We start from the raw sequence: 22,053 nt of genomic DNA, 5'->3' as shown, positions 1-22,053 counted from the left end.
AACTTGCCAGCCCAGCCTTCAGAAACCAACGCTTTCTGCCTCCTAGAAGACTTCCTCTCGGAACCCAGCTCCGAGAAGCCCAAGCCTCAGAAGGGCCACGCACAGGAGATTCAACTGACGAGCCTAACTGAAAAACAATGTAAACTACTTGTCTTGTGAGTGATCTGTCACCTGCTTGAGTCCACAGACGGTACATAATTGTTTCAGGTCACATAAAACACAGACCTGAAGGTCTGAGAAAAAAGGGAAAGAAGAAAAAAGGCAAAAGGAAGAAAGGAAAGCAGGGAGGGAGGGAGGGAGAGGAGAGAAAAATACAGAATGAGAGAGCAAGGGGGAGTAAGAGAAGAAAAACATTTTTTCAAACATTTCAATCTTGTTTTTTAGTCTTTAAACCTAAATACAGCACATATAATCATTTTTATGGGAAAGAGAGTCACATGCAACACATGCTCCTTCACTGAAAATACGAATTGAAAACATAAAGGGTTCTAATAGACAAATATTTTATCTCAGGGTTTGCAAATTTCCTAGAAATTTATTTTATTTATACTTCTCAGCTAAAAATGTATCATCAAGCATAAATTTGGGGATAAGTAATGGGGTTCAAAATAATCTGGAACACTACTTCCCTGGAGCATTGTTTGCAATTAAAAAATGTGCATAACAAATCAATTTATAAACCATAAAATGATATGAAGGCTTAAATACAGTTGTTATGTGTCTAGAAAGCCATCTACTTGCTCCTCTCAGGTTTGGTTGCTCAAGTATAGGTAGACATGTGGACATAAACATAAATATTTATATAAAAAAAGCAGTAACATATACCACATAACATTCAGGGCTCAAATCTAGTGTCAATTCCCTTTGTGAAGCCTCCCTTAAACAATCTAGTTGTTAAAAAAAAGAAACTTAAAAAAATGAAAAAATAATTCTCTAGAATGTAAACTTTGTGAGGACAGGCATATGTGGTTAAAACACAGGCATTAACCCTGTGGCATGCTGCGACTCATTTCCGGGAATGGACCATGAGCACTAACCTAAGATACCGTAAGAGGCGCCCTCATAACACAACACTGGTATCTTAGCTCTGGATTTATCTAAAGCACACATACTGCTAACTGGGACTTCTTTGTCAATCTACTTAATTTCATTTACTCAAATACAGGGAAAATCTAGGGAACAATTAACAGCTTCCAGGAAGAAATAACTTGTAGTTTTAAAATTGTTAAGTGACTATAAGATATATCCATTAAAGACTAAGATTTATACCTCATCATTACTATTAATCAAAAACATTAATGACTTCTTTTATCAGCATTTTATGTTAGTCTTCCTATAGAGCATTTTTGTATCTCCCCAAAATCTACCTGTTGGAATCCTAATGCCCAAAGGGATGGTGTCAGAGGGTGGGACCCTTGGGAAGCATTGAGGGAATGGGGGCGGAGCCCTATGAATGGGATTAGCACTCTTATACAAGAGATACCACGGACTCCCTAGCCCCTCTCACCACACCAGGACACAAGAAGTCTTCAATCCAAAGAAGACCCTCAGCTGACCACGCTGGTACCCATGCTCAGAATTCCAGCCTCCAGAACTGTGAGAAAATTTCTGTTGTTTGTAAGACACCCAGTCCCTGGCATTTTGTCATGGCCGCCTGAAGGGACTGAGACAGTATCTTAACATATTCTAAATGCACGTGTGATTGCGGCAATCGCAGACTAGCCCACTTTCCCTCATTCGAACGTATCAATGGGAAATAATTATTTGTAAAACTTACCACAGCTTTTAACGTAAGTGTCCATAACCTCAGCACTGATCCCATAGGGCCCATTGTCACTTGGTGCATATTTTCTAAAAAAGTTCTGAAAAGGTAGTATTTACATATTAAGAAATGAATACATTAGCCATTTCAAAGCTGTAAATAATGACCATAGATGTCTGATCTAAAATTTAGTCAGTAATTATAAAATGTGAATTTTAGGAAATATGTTTCTCAGGAATAAGTCTATTATGATGCTTACAAACTGTTAAGACAAAACAAACAAAAAGCAACAACATATATATGCTGCTACTTCTATAACCCAGTGAAAACATTAAAGAAAATAAAATAAATTTACTGCTCTACCTCAATACTTAACATATGTCACTTTGTTTCATCTTTCTCCTGAGGGTGAACATGAGGTTTTGTTTTTTTAAATGTACACATTTTCCTGAAAATGAACACGAGTTGTTATTTTTTCATTATAATCAGCCCTTGGTATCTATGAGTTACACAACCGTGGAGTCAACCAGCAACAGACCAGAAATACAGTTGGCTATACTATGGCTACATCTGTACTGAACATGTACAGACTTTTTTCCTTGTCATTATTCCCTAAACAATATAGTATAATAACTATTTACATTGTATTAAGTAAGTAATCTAGAGATGATTTCAAGTATACAGGACAACGTGCGCAAGTTCTATGAAAAATACTATTCCATTTTATGTAAGGGACTTGAGCATCCACAGATTTGGGGATGCTTGGGGGTTCTGGGACCAATCCCTCAAAGATGCCATAGAACAACTGTACCTTTTAAGCATAGCTACTGAAACAGTTACTATTAACAAGCTCAATGAAATTACAACCAAACTTTTAGGTAATTATAATACAAGTGGTAAGAATTCTCAGAGTTCAGCTGCAATTGATGGATAGATAAATATAAGCTAGATGTTGCTAGAACAAAAGAATCGCATGGGCACAATAAATGCATTAGTGTCGGAAGAATCTGAAAACAATGGGGGAAAATAGTGCATTTAATTTAGCTTTTCAGACTACCAACTGGACCTATCCACTTACAGAAAAAGTTTATAAAACTCACATATCCTTTAAAAAAATAAGTTTATCTTATATTTTCAGCTTTTATGTATACCCTGTACATTTGACATAGGATCTTTATCTGGAATATGCAAAGAACTACTATAAATCAATAAAGACAAACAACCGAACAGGAAATGGGCAAAGGATGTGAGCAATCACTTCACAGAATACACAAATCACTGATACACTTATTTTAAAATGTTCAATTTTGTGGGTAATCAGAGAGTGCAAACTAAAACCACAAGAAAAACAAAAACTCAGAATTTTGACAATAAGAAGATTAGGAAAAGACACGTAGCAAAAAGAAATATATGAGATGCAACTACTTCGGAAAACAATTTTTATCTATCTACTAAAGTTGAAGATGAAAACAACCTATGGCCCAGCTAAACTATACACATGGATCAAACCTGAACCAAGAATCAACAGGCAAAGCATCATCATTTTATAAATGCATAACTGCACACAACAATACAGCAGTTGATAACTTTATTGAACAATCATTTCAGTTATAACCTTTGTTCAAGTTCTGCATACATTTCATGTAATCTTTGGAATAATCCTAGAGTTAGGTACTACTAATTTTTAGCCAAAATTTACAGATGCAAAACCTGAGGCTTGAAGGGTATATTAGGGTGTTCCCAGACCTGATAGGTTTGATTTGTTAGATGCAGTCACAGACGCAACACATAATTGTAGCGCAATTAAGGTTTATTAGAGCAAAAGGCACCCTCTGTCTAGCAACTATCAACATTTTGAAAGGAAAGCAGACTGTCTGCTATAAATTATATTTATACAGAATAGACATAGTGAACCTGTTTTCAGCTATAGAACAGAGGAACACGCTGAAAGCCAAGCTCCCGGACAAGAGCAAAAGTCTAACCTTACAATCAATCAGGCCTTTTAAAGGCAGTAGCCTCTGCCTGCTACATTAATGCTTCCCACAAAGCGGTGAGCAGTCACTATATTAATAGCTGGACTGCTGCATAGCCAAACTTCAAGCCCAGGCAGTTTGATGTTCTGAGTCTGAGCTTTTTTAACCACTGCACCCCTAACAGAAGAACAGAACAGCCACTTGCTCTGTCAAGAAATCAGAATAACACTTTTCTGCACACCTAAACTCTGTGTTGAATTACTAGGATACTCCAAATGGAAAATACAAAAACATTGTAGCAAATATCCTTTATCAAGCCCTGTTGTGTCATCTTTCATCTCAGGCATATCAGTTATTCTGTGAGAACTACAAACATTTTAATTGCATAGAAAAAAGGAAATATTACAAATAAAAGATAACAAAAATAAACCATTAAGGTATAATAAGAACTAATCCATGTAAACAAAATGTAAAAAAAATTCCAAAGATTAAACATGGTTGAGTTCTAGAATCTACTTGCCTTTTCTTGCATCAAATGAGAGCAAGAAGGCTGGAAGGGGAGGAGAGGGGCCTTAAAAAATGATTGTGCAAAACACACAGGAGCAAGAATATCACCATTGCACTATTCTGAACAAAAACTGGGAAGAATCAAAGTGTTTGTTAATGCGTATATTATAGTATTTCCATATTTTGAAATAGAGCCAGAAACTTTAACACATTTTAAATCTGTTCACCAATTAATTACTGATCTATTATGTGCCGTTTAAGGATTTGAGCATCTGTATGTCCTAACATCAAAGAATTTTCAACTGTCAGCACTGTTTACTTGTGAGGAAACGAAATAGCACTTGAAGAAAAATGGGTGATAAAAGGAGACTTTCATTTTTAACTTATTTTTATAAAGACTGAAATTTTTGTAACAAGAATATATTCATGAACTGCATAAATCTTTAAATAGCTACTATACCTGAATGCTTCCTTCTGTATCAAGAACTTCGGCAACAGGAACCGACTGGATAAACTGCATGAAGCCTACAGGGAAATACATGCATTGCCTTAAGCAGAGTTATTGGTTAAGCAATAAAAATAGAGGTTCTGCTAAGAATAACCTTCATCTGCAAATGTATACACTACATACCTGAGTAACTTAAAAAAGGTCTGCAAACACTATTTCAGTTTATATGTTTATATTGGAGTTTTATCTCAAAGGAATTACAGGAAAACTTAAAAAAAATTAGGCTATATTAATCTGTATGTTTCTCTTAAACCGATTTCTACTACAGCACATAAGGAATACAAAGATTTAAGAAAGCCAAGCTTCTTAACTCTGGCACAAAAATGTCTTCTTTCTGTATTCTGTAGTATTTTTTAAATCTATCAATAAAAAGTGTTCCATTCCACATTTAAAATCAATTTAAGAAATCTGAAAGTATGTAATATCAACCATCTGCCCCTAAACTTGTATTAGGCTCATTAGCTTTTTTTGTTTAATACTCCATCTCTGCCCTTTACTGGAAATAACAAAAGAAAGTATAAATGCTTTAAACTATGAAAAAGAAGGGGGAGGATACAGTATACAGGGGAACAAGAAGGAGAAAGATCTGGGAGCAACAGGAGTATACCAACAAATATGTGAAATAAAGCCAAGTTGAATGAAGGAAACGATGTCACAGGATCATAAATAATCCTGGTCTGGTTTCCGTGAGCCCTACATCATAGCTATTTGTGCACAAATGAGGAGACTGGCCACTCCTTTAGAATACGAAATGTTTCATTCATTACTCTATCATAAACATGAAATAGGCTTCATTAATTCACTTGAGATTTTTATTGTTTTTCTACTATGTAGCAAGAACTTTCCCAGGTAAAACCTAGCACCTTGATCCTGCCTTCACAAATCATACAAGCTTGCAAGTTTTATCAGGATAAATACTACAAATCAAAGGGTATTATGAAAGGGAACAGTGTAGGGATCAGAGGGCATCTGACAATTTGAGCCACGTTTGGAAGGGCAGTGATAGTTAACAGGTGAAGCTGTGGAGGACACAATGTTAAAGATCACGAACACAGCACACGTGAAGGCCTTACAGCTGAAAAGACCACAGTGCATTCAGGAAACTGGAAGGTGGTCAGAGTGGCAAAAGCCTAGGAAGCAACGGGGGGAACCGGCAAAAGAGAGGCCCCAGACACAGGTGCAGGAGGAATGTCACACCTGCCAGAACTAAGTTGAAGCTTTAAGTCTTTGTCCCAAGAGCAAATGAAAGATTGTAAATGAATTTAAGCAGAATAGTCAAAGAGCACACTTACACTTTTAATAAGATCATTCTAAGAGAAAAATGTGAAGAGGAATTAAAAAAGATTTGGGAGTGGCCAAGGGAAGGGCAGGAAACCTAAGAGATATTTTTGTTTCTCAGGGTATTCACAGATAAGGAGCTCTAAGAGTAACAAGACTACAGAATTCACAACAAGCACTAGGCTAGCATTCCTGGGGACTCTTCCACCAAACTTCCAGAGGTTATTCAATCTCAAAAGGATGTGGATACTATAGATTCTACATGAAGAAGTTAGTTAATTAGTGGCTATTATAAGCAGAGCATAGTACAAAGCCACTCTGGTTGTAGTAAATCTGACTCAGGACTCAGGTTACCATGTAAGAAACTGCTGTGAATTATAAACAATTCTGAATGCAAAGAAATACACTATAAAGCTTTTAATTTTCCTTCCAAATATGGTGTTTAATGATTTCAAAGGGAGGGAGAGAAGAAGAAAGGGTAGGCAGGCCAGCCTAGCTGGTGTTTGGTGCTACAAATGAGTTCCATGTTTAACATTTTAACAACTTTCAACTGAAAGTGAAAAATATATTCATTGGACATCGAAATAAACAATTACTGTGTAAGTCAACTTACCATGTTTTGTACTCGTGGCTAAAACTTTATAGGGTGTTAATTTCAAATCTAGATTTTCTTTCCGTAGAAGCTTTGGATCAAAAGACAAAATATATTAGCTAGGTGGAAAGACTGTTATGGAATAATTTTACAGGCATTTACTATAGCAATTTAAGAGAGTAAGGAACTGGACCTAAATTAAGGTTTAACTAAATTATTTAATTTAATTTTCATCTTCAAAATAAACTTATTAAGCAGTTACTAGATGGTATGCTAAATTTTTATCTTATTCTAAATCACTGTCAGTAGTTCTCAATGAACAGTAGAGTTCCTCCTACTAATTTACAGTTTCTTTCTACATATAAAGTGTTTTACAAGTAGTTTAGACTCAGAGAAAAAGAAATAAGAGCAAATATATTCCTTTAACATCCAGGGATAGGGGTGGAATTAAAAAAGAAAATCCAGTTAACTAAGAGGAAAGAAATTACTAAATACAACATTGAAAAAACTTAATTGGGAAGAAGTTTTTATGAAAGGAAACACATGCCGTTTCATTTTATACTCATCACGAAAGCCACTCAGCAGTGTATAAAAACAACCAAATTTGATCAAGGCCAAGTGGAGGCTGCTGAGCTTTCTGTCCTGGGCCTGAAGGTAACAAAAACGCCCTGGGTCCAAGTACAGCGTATGCACTAAACCAGTGTTCTCAGATTAAATACTGTTCCGCACCGACATAAGGTTATGTTCACCTTGTCCATGAGTGAAATGATCTGAAGAATAAGTTGATCTTGGCGTAAGTCGTCCCCATGCTTAAATATAACTGGGTATTTGCCTCCATCTTCTGTCTTAAAGAATAACTGCGCGGGCATAAGGGCGCTCTGGAAATAAATAATACCGTTTTCAAATCTGGATATAAATTAATGTATGAAATTTACTGTACACAGAACACAATGCTGACATGTAGGACAAACAAACAGGTAAAGGGGACCTGAGAAACAAGATGGGTTGGCAGCAAGACGCACTAGGGCACCCTGGAGAAAACAGCGGCCTAGCTAATAGTCAGAGTACAGGGCCTGAGGGCCAGGAGCTCGGCGTGGGTCCTGGTCAGGAACCCAGGCTCTGCCAGAGCTGGATGACCCTGCACACATTCTCTGACCTGGCTCCTCTCCAGAGTTGCTAGGGCAATCTAAAACGGGAGAGGTTCGAGAGTCTGGCACAGTGCTTAGCAAAGAGCAGACGTTCTGTATGTGTTCCCCATGATGATTGCCATTATCAGAGACATACTGGAGTAAATGAGGTAAAACAGTGCAGCACGAAAATGCACCGGATAAAGAGTTCAGAGCTCTGGCTTCTAATGGCAGGGACATGACCAGCTTTGCAGCTTTGAGACTTAAATTACTCTATTACAAAATGAAGGGTGATCTCAAATACCTTTATCTTTTATTCAGGCATAACTACATGTTTCCTCCAGAATCTTTCCCTTAATTAAATGAAATCTGGCTTAGCTTAGGGGCATGTTTAAAAATCAGTATATAATTAAATTCTCTTCAGAAACAAAACCTCATATAGAATAGCACCCTGAAACTACTACTTTGGAGGTAGAAGTTCATAAAACTGTTTTGAGAAATATGCCCTAATGGTTTTGATTACTGTGAAGAAATTATATAAGATAGAAATGTGGAGAAAGTTATAATAATCAAAATAAAAGAAATGAGTCTGACAAGTAAGAAAAACAAATGATAACCTTGATTTACACAGGCCATGAGAAATAACAGCACAAAGTGTCACTCAGAGGAATGAAGAAAATGCGTGACGAAGCATTTACAATAAAATCTTAATAACAGAATCGAAGTGGTAAGTATACAGTTACTTACAGTACCATAAATTATTTCAATTTTACTGTAAGTTTAAAAACTTTCCTACATAATGCTGGGGGAAAAGGCATCAAAAATGCTTCAAAATATGTATGTTTTAAACATATAACCTCTAGTGAACTGAAACTCTGAATTTCAAATTATCTTAAATCTGGAGTATCCTTTTATCACCCCAGGCAAAAATGTATTTTATAAATTACCTTGGGCCCTACTTTACAAAAAGGTCAAGAAGAATTAACTGGAAGTGATCTTCCTCAAGATAAATAGTAGGCAAGAGGAGCTTTGTAGTAATTTCCTTTTTCAGATTCAGATCTGATTCTGAAATTTAGGTCTCATGTGAAATCTAAGCAAGCAGATGAAAACAGTAAGAATCCATGGACACCCCTGAATTGTGTGCAGAAAGGGCAAGGCACGCAAGCCTCTGGGTGACTCCCTAACGTATACAAGGTCTTCACGACACAAAATGACTAAGCATTATTACTAAGCGAGAGCCATTAACCCGAAACTTTAACCCAGGATTTTCAAGAATGTTGAAATATTTTGCCTTTAAACACAGCCTTAAAGAAATCTGAACTATTTCATTTTTTTTTAATTTATTGATTGATTTTAAAGAGAGAGAGGGAAGGGAGAGGGAGGGAGAGGAGACGAGAGGGAAACAGAGGGAATGAGAGACGAGACAGAGAAACATCAGTTTGTTGTTTCACTTATTTATGATTTCACTGATTCATTCTTGTGTGTGCCTCGACGGGGGAATGAACCCGCAACCTTGGCGTACTGAGACAACGTTCTAACCAACTGAGCAACCCAGCCAGGGCTGAATTATTTCTTACTGTCATGACACCCCTTTTTATAGATCTAAGTTGTTCTGTGAGCCCTTCCTTGTCTAATGCAAAGTAACATCTTGGTGCAACTTACACCTTTCTTATACCACCCCTAGAATAATAAAACCTAAAACACCATGTCTCACAGAGACCTTTCATTATGACGCCTGGCAGATAACTGCGCTTCACAGGTAACAGTGCTCCGTTCTCTGGCCCAACTGCAGAAGAAAGCTGCCATCCGCTGGCTGTTTTTAACTGCCCAAGTGGTAGCTGGCCAAAAGAAACGCCTAGCATGCTCTTAAGGACTTAAGAGAATTACTGTACTACTTTAAAATATGTAGTACGTATTTACTACATATGTAGTAAAATTGTAGGACAACTTTAAGTCACAGGAACATAGAGGTTGAGACTCATATCTAATGTTAAAAAAGGTTAACTGGGACTCATATCTAAGATGTGAACTTATGAATTAAATGGGTAATGTCATTTTTTTCAACTTAACTTAAAAAAAAAGCTCACATGGAAAAAAGTAGGTATGGCTCTGATTAATGAACAGTTCAAAAAATTAAAGACGAAAACAACCCAGAATATAAAAATACTTTACACATTTCATATTTTAATGCCTACTGGTAATACAAGATCTTAAAATACAGGGTACCTTTTTTCCTAGCATTTACTAAATCAAATAAAATTACAGATATTACCTGCAATGTAATAATCTTCAAAGTAGCATGTCTGTTCTAGCTTTGAAGAACAAGGTCTCAATCACAGACATTAAAGACCCATCACAATTACCTTGAAGAGCGTAGCTGTTTCTGGGATTATTCCTCTAATTTTCACCTGGGGTTCTAAAGGCAATGGGATAACTTCCATATCTGACAAGTTCATCTTTTCACTGTCTCCAAGCAATGCCTGTAGCCTCTCATTCTAGGGGAACAAGTCAGAAAGGATTAATTAGGTTAAAATAAAAAGTAGTTTATAAAACACAGTAAAGACATAGACTGATTCTGTTAACTTTAAAATATCTGCACCACAAAAAATAGTGCAAAGTAACATAAAGCAGACAGCGTATACGTGAGACACAAGCACTCGTAACCCGGCAGACAGCAGCCGTGCGCTCTAAAAGGAGGAATCCTTCGACTCTGAAGAGCTGACTCTCACAGGGTCAGGAAATACGTTTCTCTTGCTGCAGCCAAGAATCAGGAAGATCCTCAAGCCACACTTACAGATCTGATTTCTGTTTTCAAAGGATTTGTGAAACCACAAAGAGAAACTAATTTCACCTCAAGCTTAATTTCTGCATGACCAAATATTAAGCAAAAAACTTGGACCCTACCTTTTACTGCTCACTGACTCTGATCAAACTTTTCCTAAGGTATCAACATTTATTTTCTTCAGCTCACACACATACTGCATTGAGCCAAGATTTCAAGTCACGGTGAACAAACTTTGTCATTTACCAACATCTATCATATTTAGACTAAGCCCTGCCATTCAATTTCAAAAGAACAATGTACTTCCTTTGAATGCTGTGGGAGTCAAGCACTCTTTGAACAGGTGAGCTTGTTCTTAAGGGGGGAAAGCTTGACCTGTCAGTCCCAGCAGCACAGAACACTCCAACTGGAATACTACTGAAAGGACGTGCACCTCAAAGGAGAGAGCTCTGAAATCAGTGAGATGGGAGTTCAGAAAACTGTTTCAAGGACCACCAAGATGCAAAATTAAACTCTTTCCCTTTAGTAATACCCCAGTTCTCCTGTTGAATCATGGAAAATTAAAGTCAATTGAAGACTGCGACAAATTTCTATATATCCCCTACCAAAATCAATCAGTAAATCTTCCTGACCAAATGTACCAACAGATAATATACTAGCATTAAAGTAATATCAACTAACCTGAATTTCCAATGATCCTATCATAACCAATTTCTAGTTGATGTGCTAATAAACAATAAAATAACCAGAAATCAGATAATATGAGAAGGGCGAGAAATCCAGCTGGGCCACCTCCACCGCTACAAGCCACCTGCCACCATTTCTCATCTCTAGTCCTGCAACAGCCTCCTGACGGCTCCTGTTCTTCACCCTCTGCCTCCTACAGTTTCTTATCCAACAGACCAGAGTGCTGCTGCTACAAGAGTCAAATCACATCACTCTGCTGTCCAAACCTTCAACAGCTTCCATTCTTACTGAATGTTCAAGTCAAGTCCTTATAATGGCTTACACGGATGTACTCCATCCGCCTCCCTAGTATTTCTGTCCTCTGTCCTTCTCGCCCACTACTCTTCCCTTCACCCTTTTTGCTCCAAAAACACTGGGCTTCTTCCTGTGTCTCAAACATGTCAACTTGTTCCCAGAGCTGGTGTTCCCAGCGGGGACGCCAGAGCCTTTGTCCCCGCTGTTCCTCTGGCTGGAATCGTCTTCTCCTGATATTTACATGGCTTGTTCCCTCACTTGCTTCGGGTCTTTGTTCAAATGTCAACTTCTCAGTGTGGCTTTCCCTGACCATTCTACTGAGAGGAACCCAGCCCTTCCGATCCCCGTTTCCTGCTTTCTTTTTCTCCATGGCACACAACGTTGTATGAAGTATACTATGTAACTCACTTACTGATTTTGTTCACTTTTTCCTCCAATAGGAATGTAAGCTCCATCAGAGCAGGAACTTTTATATTTACTGCTGTAACCCCAGAACCCAGAAAAGTGGTTGGCATGGAGTGGTTGGCATGCAATACATTTTTATAGAACAAATAAATGCCTATCATTATCTAAAGCATGACCAGGTAAAAAGAGATGACTTAACAAGCAGAATAAAAGCTTCACCTTTTAATAAACATCAGTGGAACATACATTTTTATTAGAACTCAAAACATCTACTCAGAGGCCTCTTCTAACAAGAGTTTTTCCTAAACTAGAGGTCCAGATAGAAAGAAGATAGCACCAATGGTATCATTTGTTTTATCCATGTGACACATAAAAACATGTTTCTCGTTATCCTGTTTTCTCCCTCCTAACCTTGTCAACATTATTCCACGTACATATCTCACCCAGCAGCTCTCCTCAGGCCCGATCCCTACCTTGGAGCTTCTGACTCAGTGTTTTTGCTTTCCCTCCTCCACTGTCCCCTCACAGCCTGGAGAGCAACAGTGACCTGTATTTGCTGCTTAACCAAGGGCACTGCGAAAGACCTGTGTCTTCGGGAACTGGGTAAAGAGAAGGTATCGAGTGAGTCCTTCATATAATTTAGGCAATTGGTTGGGGAAAAAACGACATATGAAGAAGAGATACTCATCTGTTCTCACTGAGCAGAAACCTCACTGTTGAGAGAAAGATCAATGTACTAGCCATGGAAACAGATTCAAAGCCAAGGAAGTTCCAGCTAGTCACTCTGGACCTTCATTTTTACTGAAGGATTTCAATCTAAATGACCCCTGGAGGTCCTCTCCTTGTCAAATGGACTCCATTCTAGGATGCCAAGACTCTAAAATAAGAGTCAATTAAAACACTGTAGATAAAAATATAGACCTAGAGAGGTCTGGGCACCAATCCAAATGCCAGCACTCGCTAAGGACACTGGACAAGTTAACTTACCCTCTCTATTCCTACCTCTCCTTTCAATTGGGATAACAATACCTAACTTACAGGGTTGCTGTGAGGATTAAATCAATACACATAAATGCATAATAAAACAGAACCTCATACATAATCAGTACTTTTAAGTGTTCCTATTTCTAAAATTATGTAAGATTTTGATAAAAAGTATCAATCCAAAAGGAAAGTACCAAAACTCAGAATTTTGTGATACCAAGACATTATTAGTCATGAACAGAAAGCAAAGCCTACAGGTTTACCTTCTTCTTGCGATTTCCGCTTTCACGCTGCACCGCCTTCATTAGATGCACCAGCCGATCTACAAATGTCTGCTGTGCAGCCAGCAAAGAACGCATCACTCTGACAGACTTATCACCCTGAAGGGAATCAATGGAAAGGAAAATTAGTTGTATACCGCATAATGATCAGGGTCTCTTTAATAGCATGGGTGATCTTTATTTATTCTAATAGCTTCAAACTTCAATACAAACTGTAATTGAAAAAGATTAATCATCTTGATTCAGAGATAATGAGAAGCCTGTTATCTTAGTTAAACACCACTAACTCTTCCTGTTATCTTAAACACAACCAACTCTTCTATAGTTGAAATATTATCTGAGTCTTCAGCAAATAGCAGAATCTACCAAAAACAGCACTTTTTTCACATATAACCATGTCACAAGATAGAATTCATTCACCCAAAATGCATTCACTCATTGATCCAATAAATAGCCAGACACTTATGTCTTCGGAAATTTGGTAAGGATATGGAAGAAACAATTTTATCTTCAAGGACTAAAAATCTACCCAAAAAGGGTAAAGTCCTCAAATAGCAACATATTGCATGCTTGCCGAATAAAAGTCATAAGAACAAAATGCTATAAAGACTTAGGTTAGAGATTTCTAGTTCATAAAATATTATAAAATAGCTTTTCTCATTTAATCTTCCAATATTTGCAGCTGGGCAAATACTAGCATCCTAATTTTGAAGATGAGAAAGTTTGAATTCAGAGGAACTGAGATTTCTTTGCAAAGTGACAAATCTAAGTGACAGGATTGAGGATTAGACAGGAGGACCAACCGCTTATTTGCTCATCAGTTTGCTGCAGAGACAATCTGAGTTCTGAGAACTACATAAAAGTTTAGTTTCCAAGAGTTCAGTAAGAGGTGATGTAAATATTTAATAACATGAAGCATTAAACAAAAATAAAAGATGCTATGAAATAAATATTTCCATAAACCACAGATTAATGTGAGTTTCCTTTTCATTGTCCACACACCCTCTGCTGGCTGAACTATGACATTGTTTTAAGAGTCCATAAACACCAAGGGAAAAATGCCTTTACATATCTCTAAGAATTGTCTAATAAAAGAAAATACATGTTATATACAATGTATCTGTAGTAGGACCATTAGCTGTAATAAAACCACTGCCAAATTCTAGGAATGTACCTAGTTTTGAAAGTAAAAATATTAAACAGAGATAGAAATAAATAGGCAAAGCTTTGAAGTATTTTTGTTCCATGGATAAATTTACTTCATTAAATCAGGGATCAACAAACTTTCCATAAAGGGCCAACGAAGAAATTCTTTATTCCTGTTGACCTTTGCGGTCCAATTGGTCAACTGCTATTGCGGAACGAAACTGGCCACAAACAATATGAAAACAAAAAGCACAACTAGGTTTCAGTAACACTTTACTGATCAAACTGAAGTTTGAATTTCACATAATTTTCCTCTATCACAACAAAATATTATTTTTCTTTTGACTTTTTTGAACCATCTGAAAATATAAAAACCATTTTCAGCTCAGAGGACATACCAAAACAGGCAAATAGGCTATATCTGGTCCAGGCACCGTTTCTCAACCCACACATTAAATGATTACCTTCAGCAAAGCTTGGCTGAATCGTCTCATTACATTCAAGTACATCTCATGGGTCTTTGGATCTCTCTGCTGAGTATCTTGATCTTCACATTCCACTATCACATACCTTAAAAATATGTTTAGTCATACAGATGACATGAAATGAAGCTCAGATTCATTTTGTAAATATTTATGCCTTTCCATTAAGAGATTAATTCACATTTGCATAAATAATTAAGTGAGAGAAATGAGATGTTATCATCACTCTTCTAAAAGTAGAAATGTAAGAAACAACACACACAACTATCTATAAAAGGTAAATTAGTAACAGTAATGTTTTAATTTGCACAATATCCTAGATTTTCTAAAAAATTTGGTATCAAAACATTTTCTCCTATTTCTTTAAAAAGTACAGACAGCATTAATTTTCAATTGGTGTGTCACAAGAAACTGTAAAACATGCAATACCTGACTATTTGGTCAGGGGTACTGACCTCTTTTCCCTTAGACTGTCAAATAAAAATATGACAACAGCCAACCACAATGGTCATCTGGTGTCAATGAAAATCAAAATTATACCTATTTTTTGTCTAATCAGCAAAAAATATTTTTTGGTGTGCTGCAGAATTATGGTAATTAGTTTACGTGTGCCACAAGATTGAAAGAGGTTGAAAATCGCTGACATAGAGCCTTAACACCTTCAGAAGTCATCTACGCTCCCACACCTACCAAGTGACCCAAGATCAAGAATATTTCCACAATCCATGTTATTCTTTTGGTATTACTTAAGGCTCTCATTCTGAAAACCAACTGAGCTATTTCCTTCATTAACATTTTCCTGAAAGATGAATAAAATTTGAAATTGATTTTTCCTTTCCCATCCAATCTCCCTATGTCTCAAGAATCTATATATAACCTTAAACTTTTCTATCATAATAACATTATAGTTCTAGAGAGATAAAGATATTTTAAATCTTAAACCTAAACTGCTTATACTATTATACAATCATATAAGCAATGATCTAGATTACATTTTAGAGCTCCTCTAATCCAGTATTTCTTTTTTTTTTTAAGTATAGTCAACACACTGTATGATATTAGTTTCAGGTATATAGCACAGCAATTCGACAAAGTGATCACAACGACAATTCTAGTAATATGCCACCATACAGTACTGCAGTATCAAGGTCTATATTCCCTGTGCTGAACAGTGCATCCCCATGACATTTATAACTGGACATTGGTACCTTGTAATCCCCCTCCCTTTTTCACTCGTCCCTCCATCCTCTTCCCCTCTGCCAATCAGTGTGTTCTCAGTATCTATGAGTTTGTTTTGCTTGCTCACTTGTTTTGACCTTCAGATTTCACATATAAGTGAAATCATATGGTATCTGTCTTTCTTTGACTTAGTTCATCTAGCATAATACTGTCTAAGTCAGCGACTGCCAACCTTATTGGCACCAGGGACCGGTTTTTCCAAGGATGTGGGTTGCGGGGAGCAGGAGATGGAGCTGAGGCACAGGTGGGGGGTCAGGAGGTGGAGCTCCTCAGGTAAGCTTCCATTGCTCACCACCTCTCACCTCCTGCTGTGTGGGCTGAGGGGGCGGGGGAGGAGTGGACGGAGACAGGGGGAGGAGCTCAGGCGAGCTTCCCTGGAGGCCAGGTTCCTAACAGGCCACAGAAAGGTACTGGTCCTCGGACTGGGGGTTGGGGACCCCTGCTATAAATCTATCCATGTCGTTGCAAATAGATTCACTCTTTTTTTGTGGCTGAGTAATATTCCAGTGTGTCTCTATCTCTACAGATACATCACAACTTCTGAATCCATTCATTTGTTGATGAACATCTCGGTTGCTTCCATATCTTAGCTATTGTAAATAATGTTCATTCCATATCTTAGCTATTGTAAATAACGTAATGAACATAAGGGTGCATATATCTTTTCTAATTAGTGCTTTTGATTTTTGGATAAATGCCTAGAAGTGAAATTGCTGGATCACATGGTAGTTCTAGTTTTAATTTTTTGAGAAACCTCTACACTGTTTCCCATAGTGGCTGCACCAACTTACAATCCCACTAATAGTGCTCAGGGTTTCCCATCACAACTTTGTACATATGGCCACATGGGTGCACACAGGTGCCTAACACAAAATAAGTTTCACATTTTTTTCTTTAAATGACAAATGCTAGACTGTGAACCTTCAAGCTGATGTCAATGGATTGTAATGTATGAGGTCTTTCCAGAAAGTATCCAGGCATGTAATATGAAAAAGAGATACTGAAGAAGATATCAGATACAAGAAATACTGCACATAGGACTATAATGTCTCGGTCTCCTACCAAGTTATGACCTTCTTAAGGAAATATGGTTCATTGGTAGCAGTTTAAGTCATGTCATTATCAATTAAAGTACGATGTTCCTTCTGCTTTGGTAGCAGAAGCTGCAATATAAATTTTGCCACAACATGTTTCATGCCAAGATCCTGCATCAAAATCTTGAACATAATAGTTTTTGGAATCCCCAGATCAGCTTCTAATTCTTGCACTGTCAGTCAGCGATCTTTGTTGATTGCAGCCTCTATACATTCAACATTCTCAGGTGTTCTGCTTCTTCTGCAGGCTTTCCAGAACATTACCTCAACAGATTCTAGACCACCTTTGACGTGTTTATGCCACATTTTTATTTGCATTGCATTCACTGCATTGTCCCCGAAATCCTTCTGAATCATCCGAATAGTTTCCACAGAGAAATGTTCAAGCTTAATGCAAAATTTGATGCCCATTTGTTGCTTTACTAGCTCAGTCATCTTGAATGTGATGGCCAAACAGTCCACATGCTCACTTAACAGCAGCTACCACCCCCACTGACTGTTAACAGTGAAGTTGTCATTGTTCACTCCTGTGCATTCCAGTCCACTCTCCTTGGCTGCCAGGTTACTTTGAAGTCATGCAAACTGTTTTTATTTTCACCAATAACTTTACTGATTTGGATATTTTGAGTATATTGGCTATCTCCCACAATTGGCTTCCAGTGGGTAGAGGCCAGGGATGCAGCTAAACATCTTCCAATGCCTAAGACAGCCCCACAGCAAAGAATCATCTGGCCAAAAGGTCAATAGTACCATGAAACTTCGCAAACCATTTTTGACACATTGGATCAGTCACAGCACCTTCTCCATACACTGTACAAATCTTTTGTGTTTCATTTGCATTTTTCCTTTTCTTGAAATATTCAAGTATAATACACTAAAAATGTATCTTCTTCCATCTTTAATATTAAAATGGCTGCACAAAAACTCACCAATTTATCTTCTTTATTGCACTCTGATATTATAGCTGCCATAATACAACTAACAAAATTGTTTCAAAAGAAGTTAAAGACAACTAAATGCTTCTGAGCCATAGTTTGGAAAAAACTAAACAAACTTTTTGGCCAAACCCATAGTTTGAAAATCACAGATCTAGAACAACTTGCTTGTTTTATCAACAGTGAAACTTAGAGGGGTTGTGTCTTATCCATGGTGGTGCAATTAGTTAATTTTAGAGCTAAAATCAGAACACAGGAGTCTGGGCCTCCGGGTCAGAATTCTTCCTGCTCTACAAAGCTTACTCTCATCACATTGTTTTATTTTAAAGGCCACATGAAACTTTTCAACCTTGTCCACTGATAGTGGTTCACAAATCTCAAGTCACAGCCACCTATTTCCTTTGTACTATTTCTGGGAAAAAGTATATTTGGCCATGCAGGAGGTACATTTCATGAGCGCCGAGAGCTTACCTGCCTTGTTCACACTATACCCTCAACACTTTCAGGCCGGGCTCCTAATATTCAATATATTATTGTTGACTGAATAAATGACTCCAATCTCATGGATTTAATCATTATCTCAAAGTTGATATTTTTCAAATATGAATATACATTCAACACACCTATGGTTCAATTCTGTATTTCATCAGGCGGCCTGCTTCTACATTCGCGTACCCTAATTTTCAAGCAGCAAGCCCTTTTTCAAAGGCATTGCTTGTTATTTTTAAACAAATCTGCATAAAACTGAAGTTATCACACTAAATGAGTTATTTTTCTATTCCTATTGAAGATACTATGAATATTCCAGGCATCTGGGCCGCAAATTCTCATGTAGCAGGATTTATAAATGCAAGTTTTCTCAAAGGTCAGGTGGAAACACAAACGTATGAATCACCTGAGTACAAGAAAAGAGAAATGAGGTTGTAAACAAACCAGAGAATACAAGTTCCACCTGAAACTGTCACTGATGCTTTGTGTTTAATCTGTGGTCTGAACATCGAGAGCCAAACCTCGCTCACATTCCCCGATCTATCCTCCGTTTGTCATCGGGCCCTGTTGACTTTTCCCTGCAAAATGCCTCTTATAAGTGTCTTCTGTACAGCCAGCCCTGTCTGGATTCCACCAGCAGGTATCTCTCACTTGGCCTCTTCAACTCCAAAAAGAAACCTCTGTATTGCCCAATACAATCACTCTCAATTTTTCTCTTTTAAACTACCTTTATCATGTCCCACTTATATTAACAAAAGCATCAATGGTTCCCTCTTTTCCACTATTTTAAAAGTTTCTGGCCCAAACTCCTGGTTCATACTTGCTCTATGCCCAATTGTCCGCATTCACTCTCCAGTCAGGTCAATCCCCTAACAGCCACCTGTGCTTCGGGTCGCGCTGCAGTACCGCCCAGGAACCCCTTCCTATCTGCACGGCTGCACATTCTACCCATCCTTCCAACACATCTATCTCCTTCAGGAAGGCTTCACAAGGCTTAACGACTTCCTTCTCCTCCTAGAATAGGCACAGCCTTTCACACACCTTGTGCTGATCATTTTATCTTATTTATTACTATTTGACAGAAATAGTTCCCAGAGTTTTATAAACTAGAATTTCCTGTGAAGTGTTAAGAGGAACTACACTATGACACTGTATCCACCACACCATGTTCCCAACAGGAGTTCTAAACCCAAAACTCAAGAAGGCATTCTTGAATCACGAAAGCTTTCTAGAGTCACAGGAAATATATGACTAGTTAAAATAAAAGTAGTTACGATTAAATTAACTTAAAAATTCAGTTTCTCAGTCACTATATACATTTCAACCGCTCAGGGAGCATATACACAACATTGTAAGTTATTTTCAACACTGCAGAAAGTTTTACTGGACAGCTCTGTTCTAGGTGAATAAGCTAAGAACAGGTAAGACAAACTCCTATTTCCTATTCACAGCATTCCACGATGTTTGATCATTTCAGGACACCACCTAAGAATGTCAGACAGACAGTAATTCTAAACTAAAGAACTGTCAATATGGCCCTATTAAAATCCAGTCTATATCCTTCTCCCTTTGAAGTCCCTGACTGTCTGTATGACCTCACCGCCTTTATTGTATTTTCCTGTGCGTTTTATGCAGCAAACTTATTTCCAAATGAGCAACACAGGGGCCCACACTGCACAGGCTCCCTTGCTCTGCTCGGGCTTTCCTGACCACCAGGTAAACACACTGGCTCCCGAGTCGGAGTGACTGCGGGCACAGACCGATGCTCCTGATACAGGTTCAAGTATCACACACTCTCAACGCCACTCAAGCCAACATTCTGTGGCAAAGAGAAAGTCCATATAAAATAAAAGTAGCAGTGCCATTTCCAAATGTGAAGGAAAAATTTAAATCAAGACTAGAAGATGTAGATTGGAATCATTTCTCAATTCTCTGTTCAGAGTTGCAAGCTAGATTCCACAAAGCACTCCACGTATTCCCTTGAAATCTGCCCTCTTGAAGCAGAAAGGCCCACGAAACTGCCTGGCACCCACTGTAAGATGGTATCAGTGGGCTAGCTGTTTCCCGGCGATTTTGTTTTGTGGGGTAAATAAACTTTATTACCTTGAAAGGTCATAAAAGTTATTGAAAAACATGTCAAAGCGTCTGAAGTTTACTTTTAATTTCAACACACTGGAACAGCTGTAAAAATAAAGCACTGAAACGATTTATAGATCCTCATGCCCAACGCTTTACAGATCCCAGACTAACTCCCCTCTGTGGCTTAAAAGGTTGACACTATTCATTTTAAAAGGATTGTCTGCACAACAATAGGCCCCGAAGGATTCAGCTACAGCAAAAATCCCATCTGAATCACTGGAAAGGGAACAAATGAAAAAGGAAATTAAAAATGCTCAAAAGAAAACAATTAAAATTTGTATCTTAATACATATGCCGTAGTAGAGTAAGCTTAGTGACATTTAAATTGTTACAGTTGATTAATACCTTTATACTATTCTATCAATATTCAAAGGGAGAGAATAATCATTGTAAATCAACTATTTGAAATTATTTTCCATACACTCACCTAGAGTCACAAAATCACTGTCTACCAAAGTCAGAAGTCCACATCAATAGCTTTTCCCCTGAGTATTTCTGAGTATATAATATGCAGACTGTAAATATGGGAAAAACAATTACTCCTCAGAGAATAGACACAACACACTGTTGCTTCAATAAATCAGAGATATAGTGGAAAACCACAAATCAAATCTCAGTTTGATGGAATGTTTATAAGACTGGGAGCTGGGATTGCATTTTGTTTATTATCTACCAAGAAAACAAATTGGTCTTTCTGAACAGAAACTGTTGCCTTGTTAGAAATTGCTCATCTATTAGATTTCCTACTGTTCAGTCACTTTCAGAATGGTTTGAAAACTCTTCCTACTTGAAATAAGAGATCAAAGATTCTATCACAGCTTATTTTGTGTCTTACAGTGAAATCTGCTCTACAGTCACATCTAAAGAATACATAATTTTAAAACACCACAGATCACTATATTCACAGAGCTCTTATAATAGTAACTACTCTAGACTATAAATTCTGAGCCAGAAAACATTTTTCCATGAAAAGTGCAAGAAAATAAAAATACCTATAAAGAAATTCTTAGTAAATGATATAAAAATATAAAATGTTAATTTTAAAATACCTAAGAGGCTTATAAGAACCTACTCAAAAACACAACATGCCCACATTTTTTTATTTCCTTTAAAATGTTTACCTAGATTTGCATGAGAAAATATTTTTCATAACACCAGTGAATAGACATGCAGTAAAGAATTCAGATCAGAATATGGAGAACATTAGGAAGCAAGAGGTTGCATTAAAAGGAAATAGTTGCTATTTGGTAATATGAGAATTTCTAAGTAAATATTTCAAAGTAAAAATGGTGATTAACAACTAGGCAAAACATTTTGTGGGCATATTTTCGAGGACATACTGAAATTTA

The 22,053-nt window shown here is 37.3% G+C and overlaps 1 protein-coding gene across 1 annotated transcript in view; it reads right to left on the bottom strand.

The window, feature by feature from the left end:
- PIK3C3 (phosphatidylinositol 3-kinase catalytic subunit type 3) overlaps window positions 1–22,053 on the bottom strand; it is a 107,851-nt gene that overhangs the window by 29,349 nt on the left and 56,449 nt on the right. The window contains exons 14-20 of the mRNA XM_045850321.1: window positions 14,791–14,896; window positions 13,163–13,279; window positions 10,111–10,242; window positions 7,370–7,498; window positions 6,642–6,711; window positions 4,703–4,767; window positions 1,778–1,862 (exon numbers count right to left, since the gene is read on the bottom strand). Coding sequence (XP_045706277.1) covers window positions 1,778–1,862; window positions 4,703–4,767; window positions 6,642–6,711; window positions 7,370–7,498; window positions 10,111–10,242; window positions 13,163–13,279; window positions 14,791–14,896 — 704 coding nt within the window. The remainder of the gene's footprint in view (window positions 1–1,777; window positions 1,863–4,702; window positions 4,768–6,641; window positions 6,712–7,369; window positions 7,499–10,110; window positions 10,243–13,162; window positions 13,280–14,790; window positions 14,897–22,053) is intronic.

Source organism: Phyllostomus hastatus, unplaced genomic scaffold (genome assembly GCF_019186645.2).
Source record: "Phyllostomus hastatus isolate PE091 unplaced genomic scaffold, TTU_PhHast_1.1 phas_contig_80, whole genome shotgun sequence".
NCBI lineage: Eukaryota > Metazoa > Chordata > Mammalia > Chiroptera > Phyllostomidae > Phyllostomus > Phyllostomus hastatus.
The sequence above is the reverse complement of the archived record's forward strand: the minus strand, read 5'-3'. Positions and strand labels throughout refer to the sequence as shown.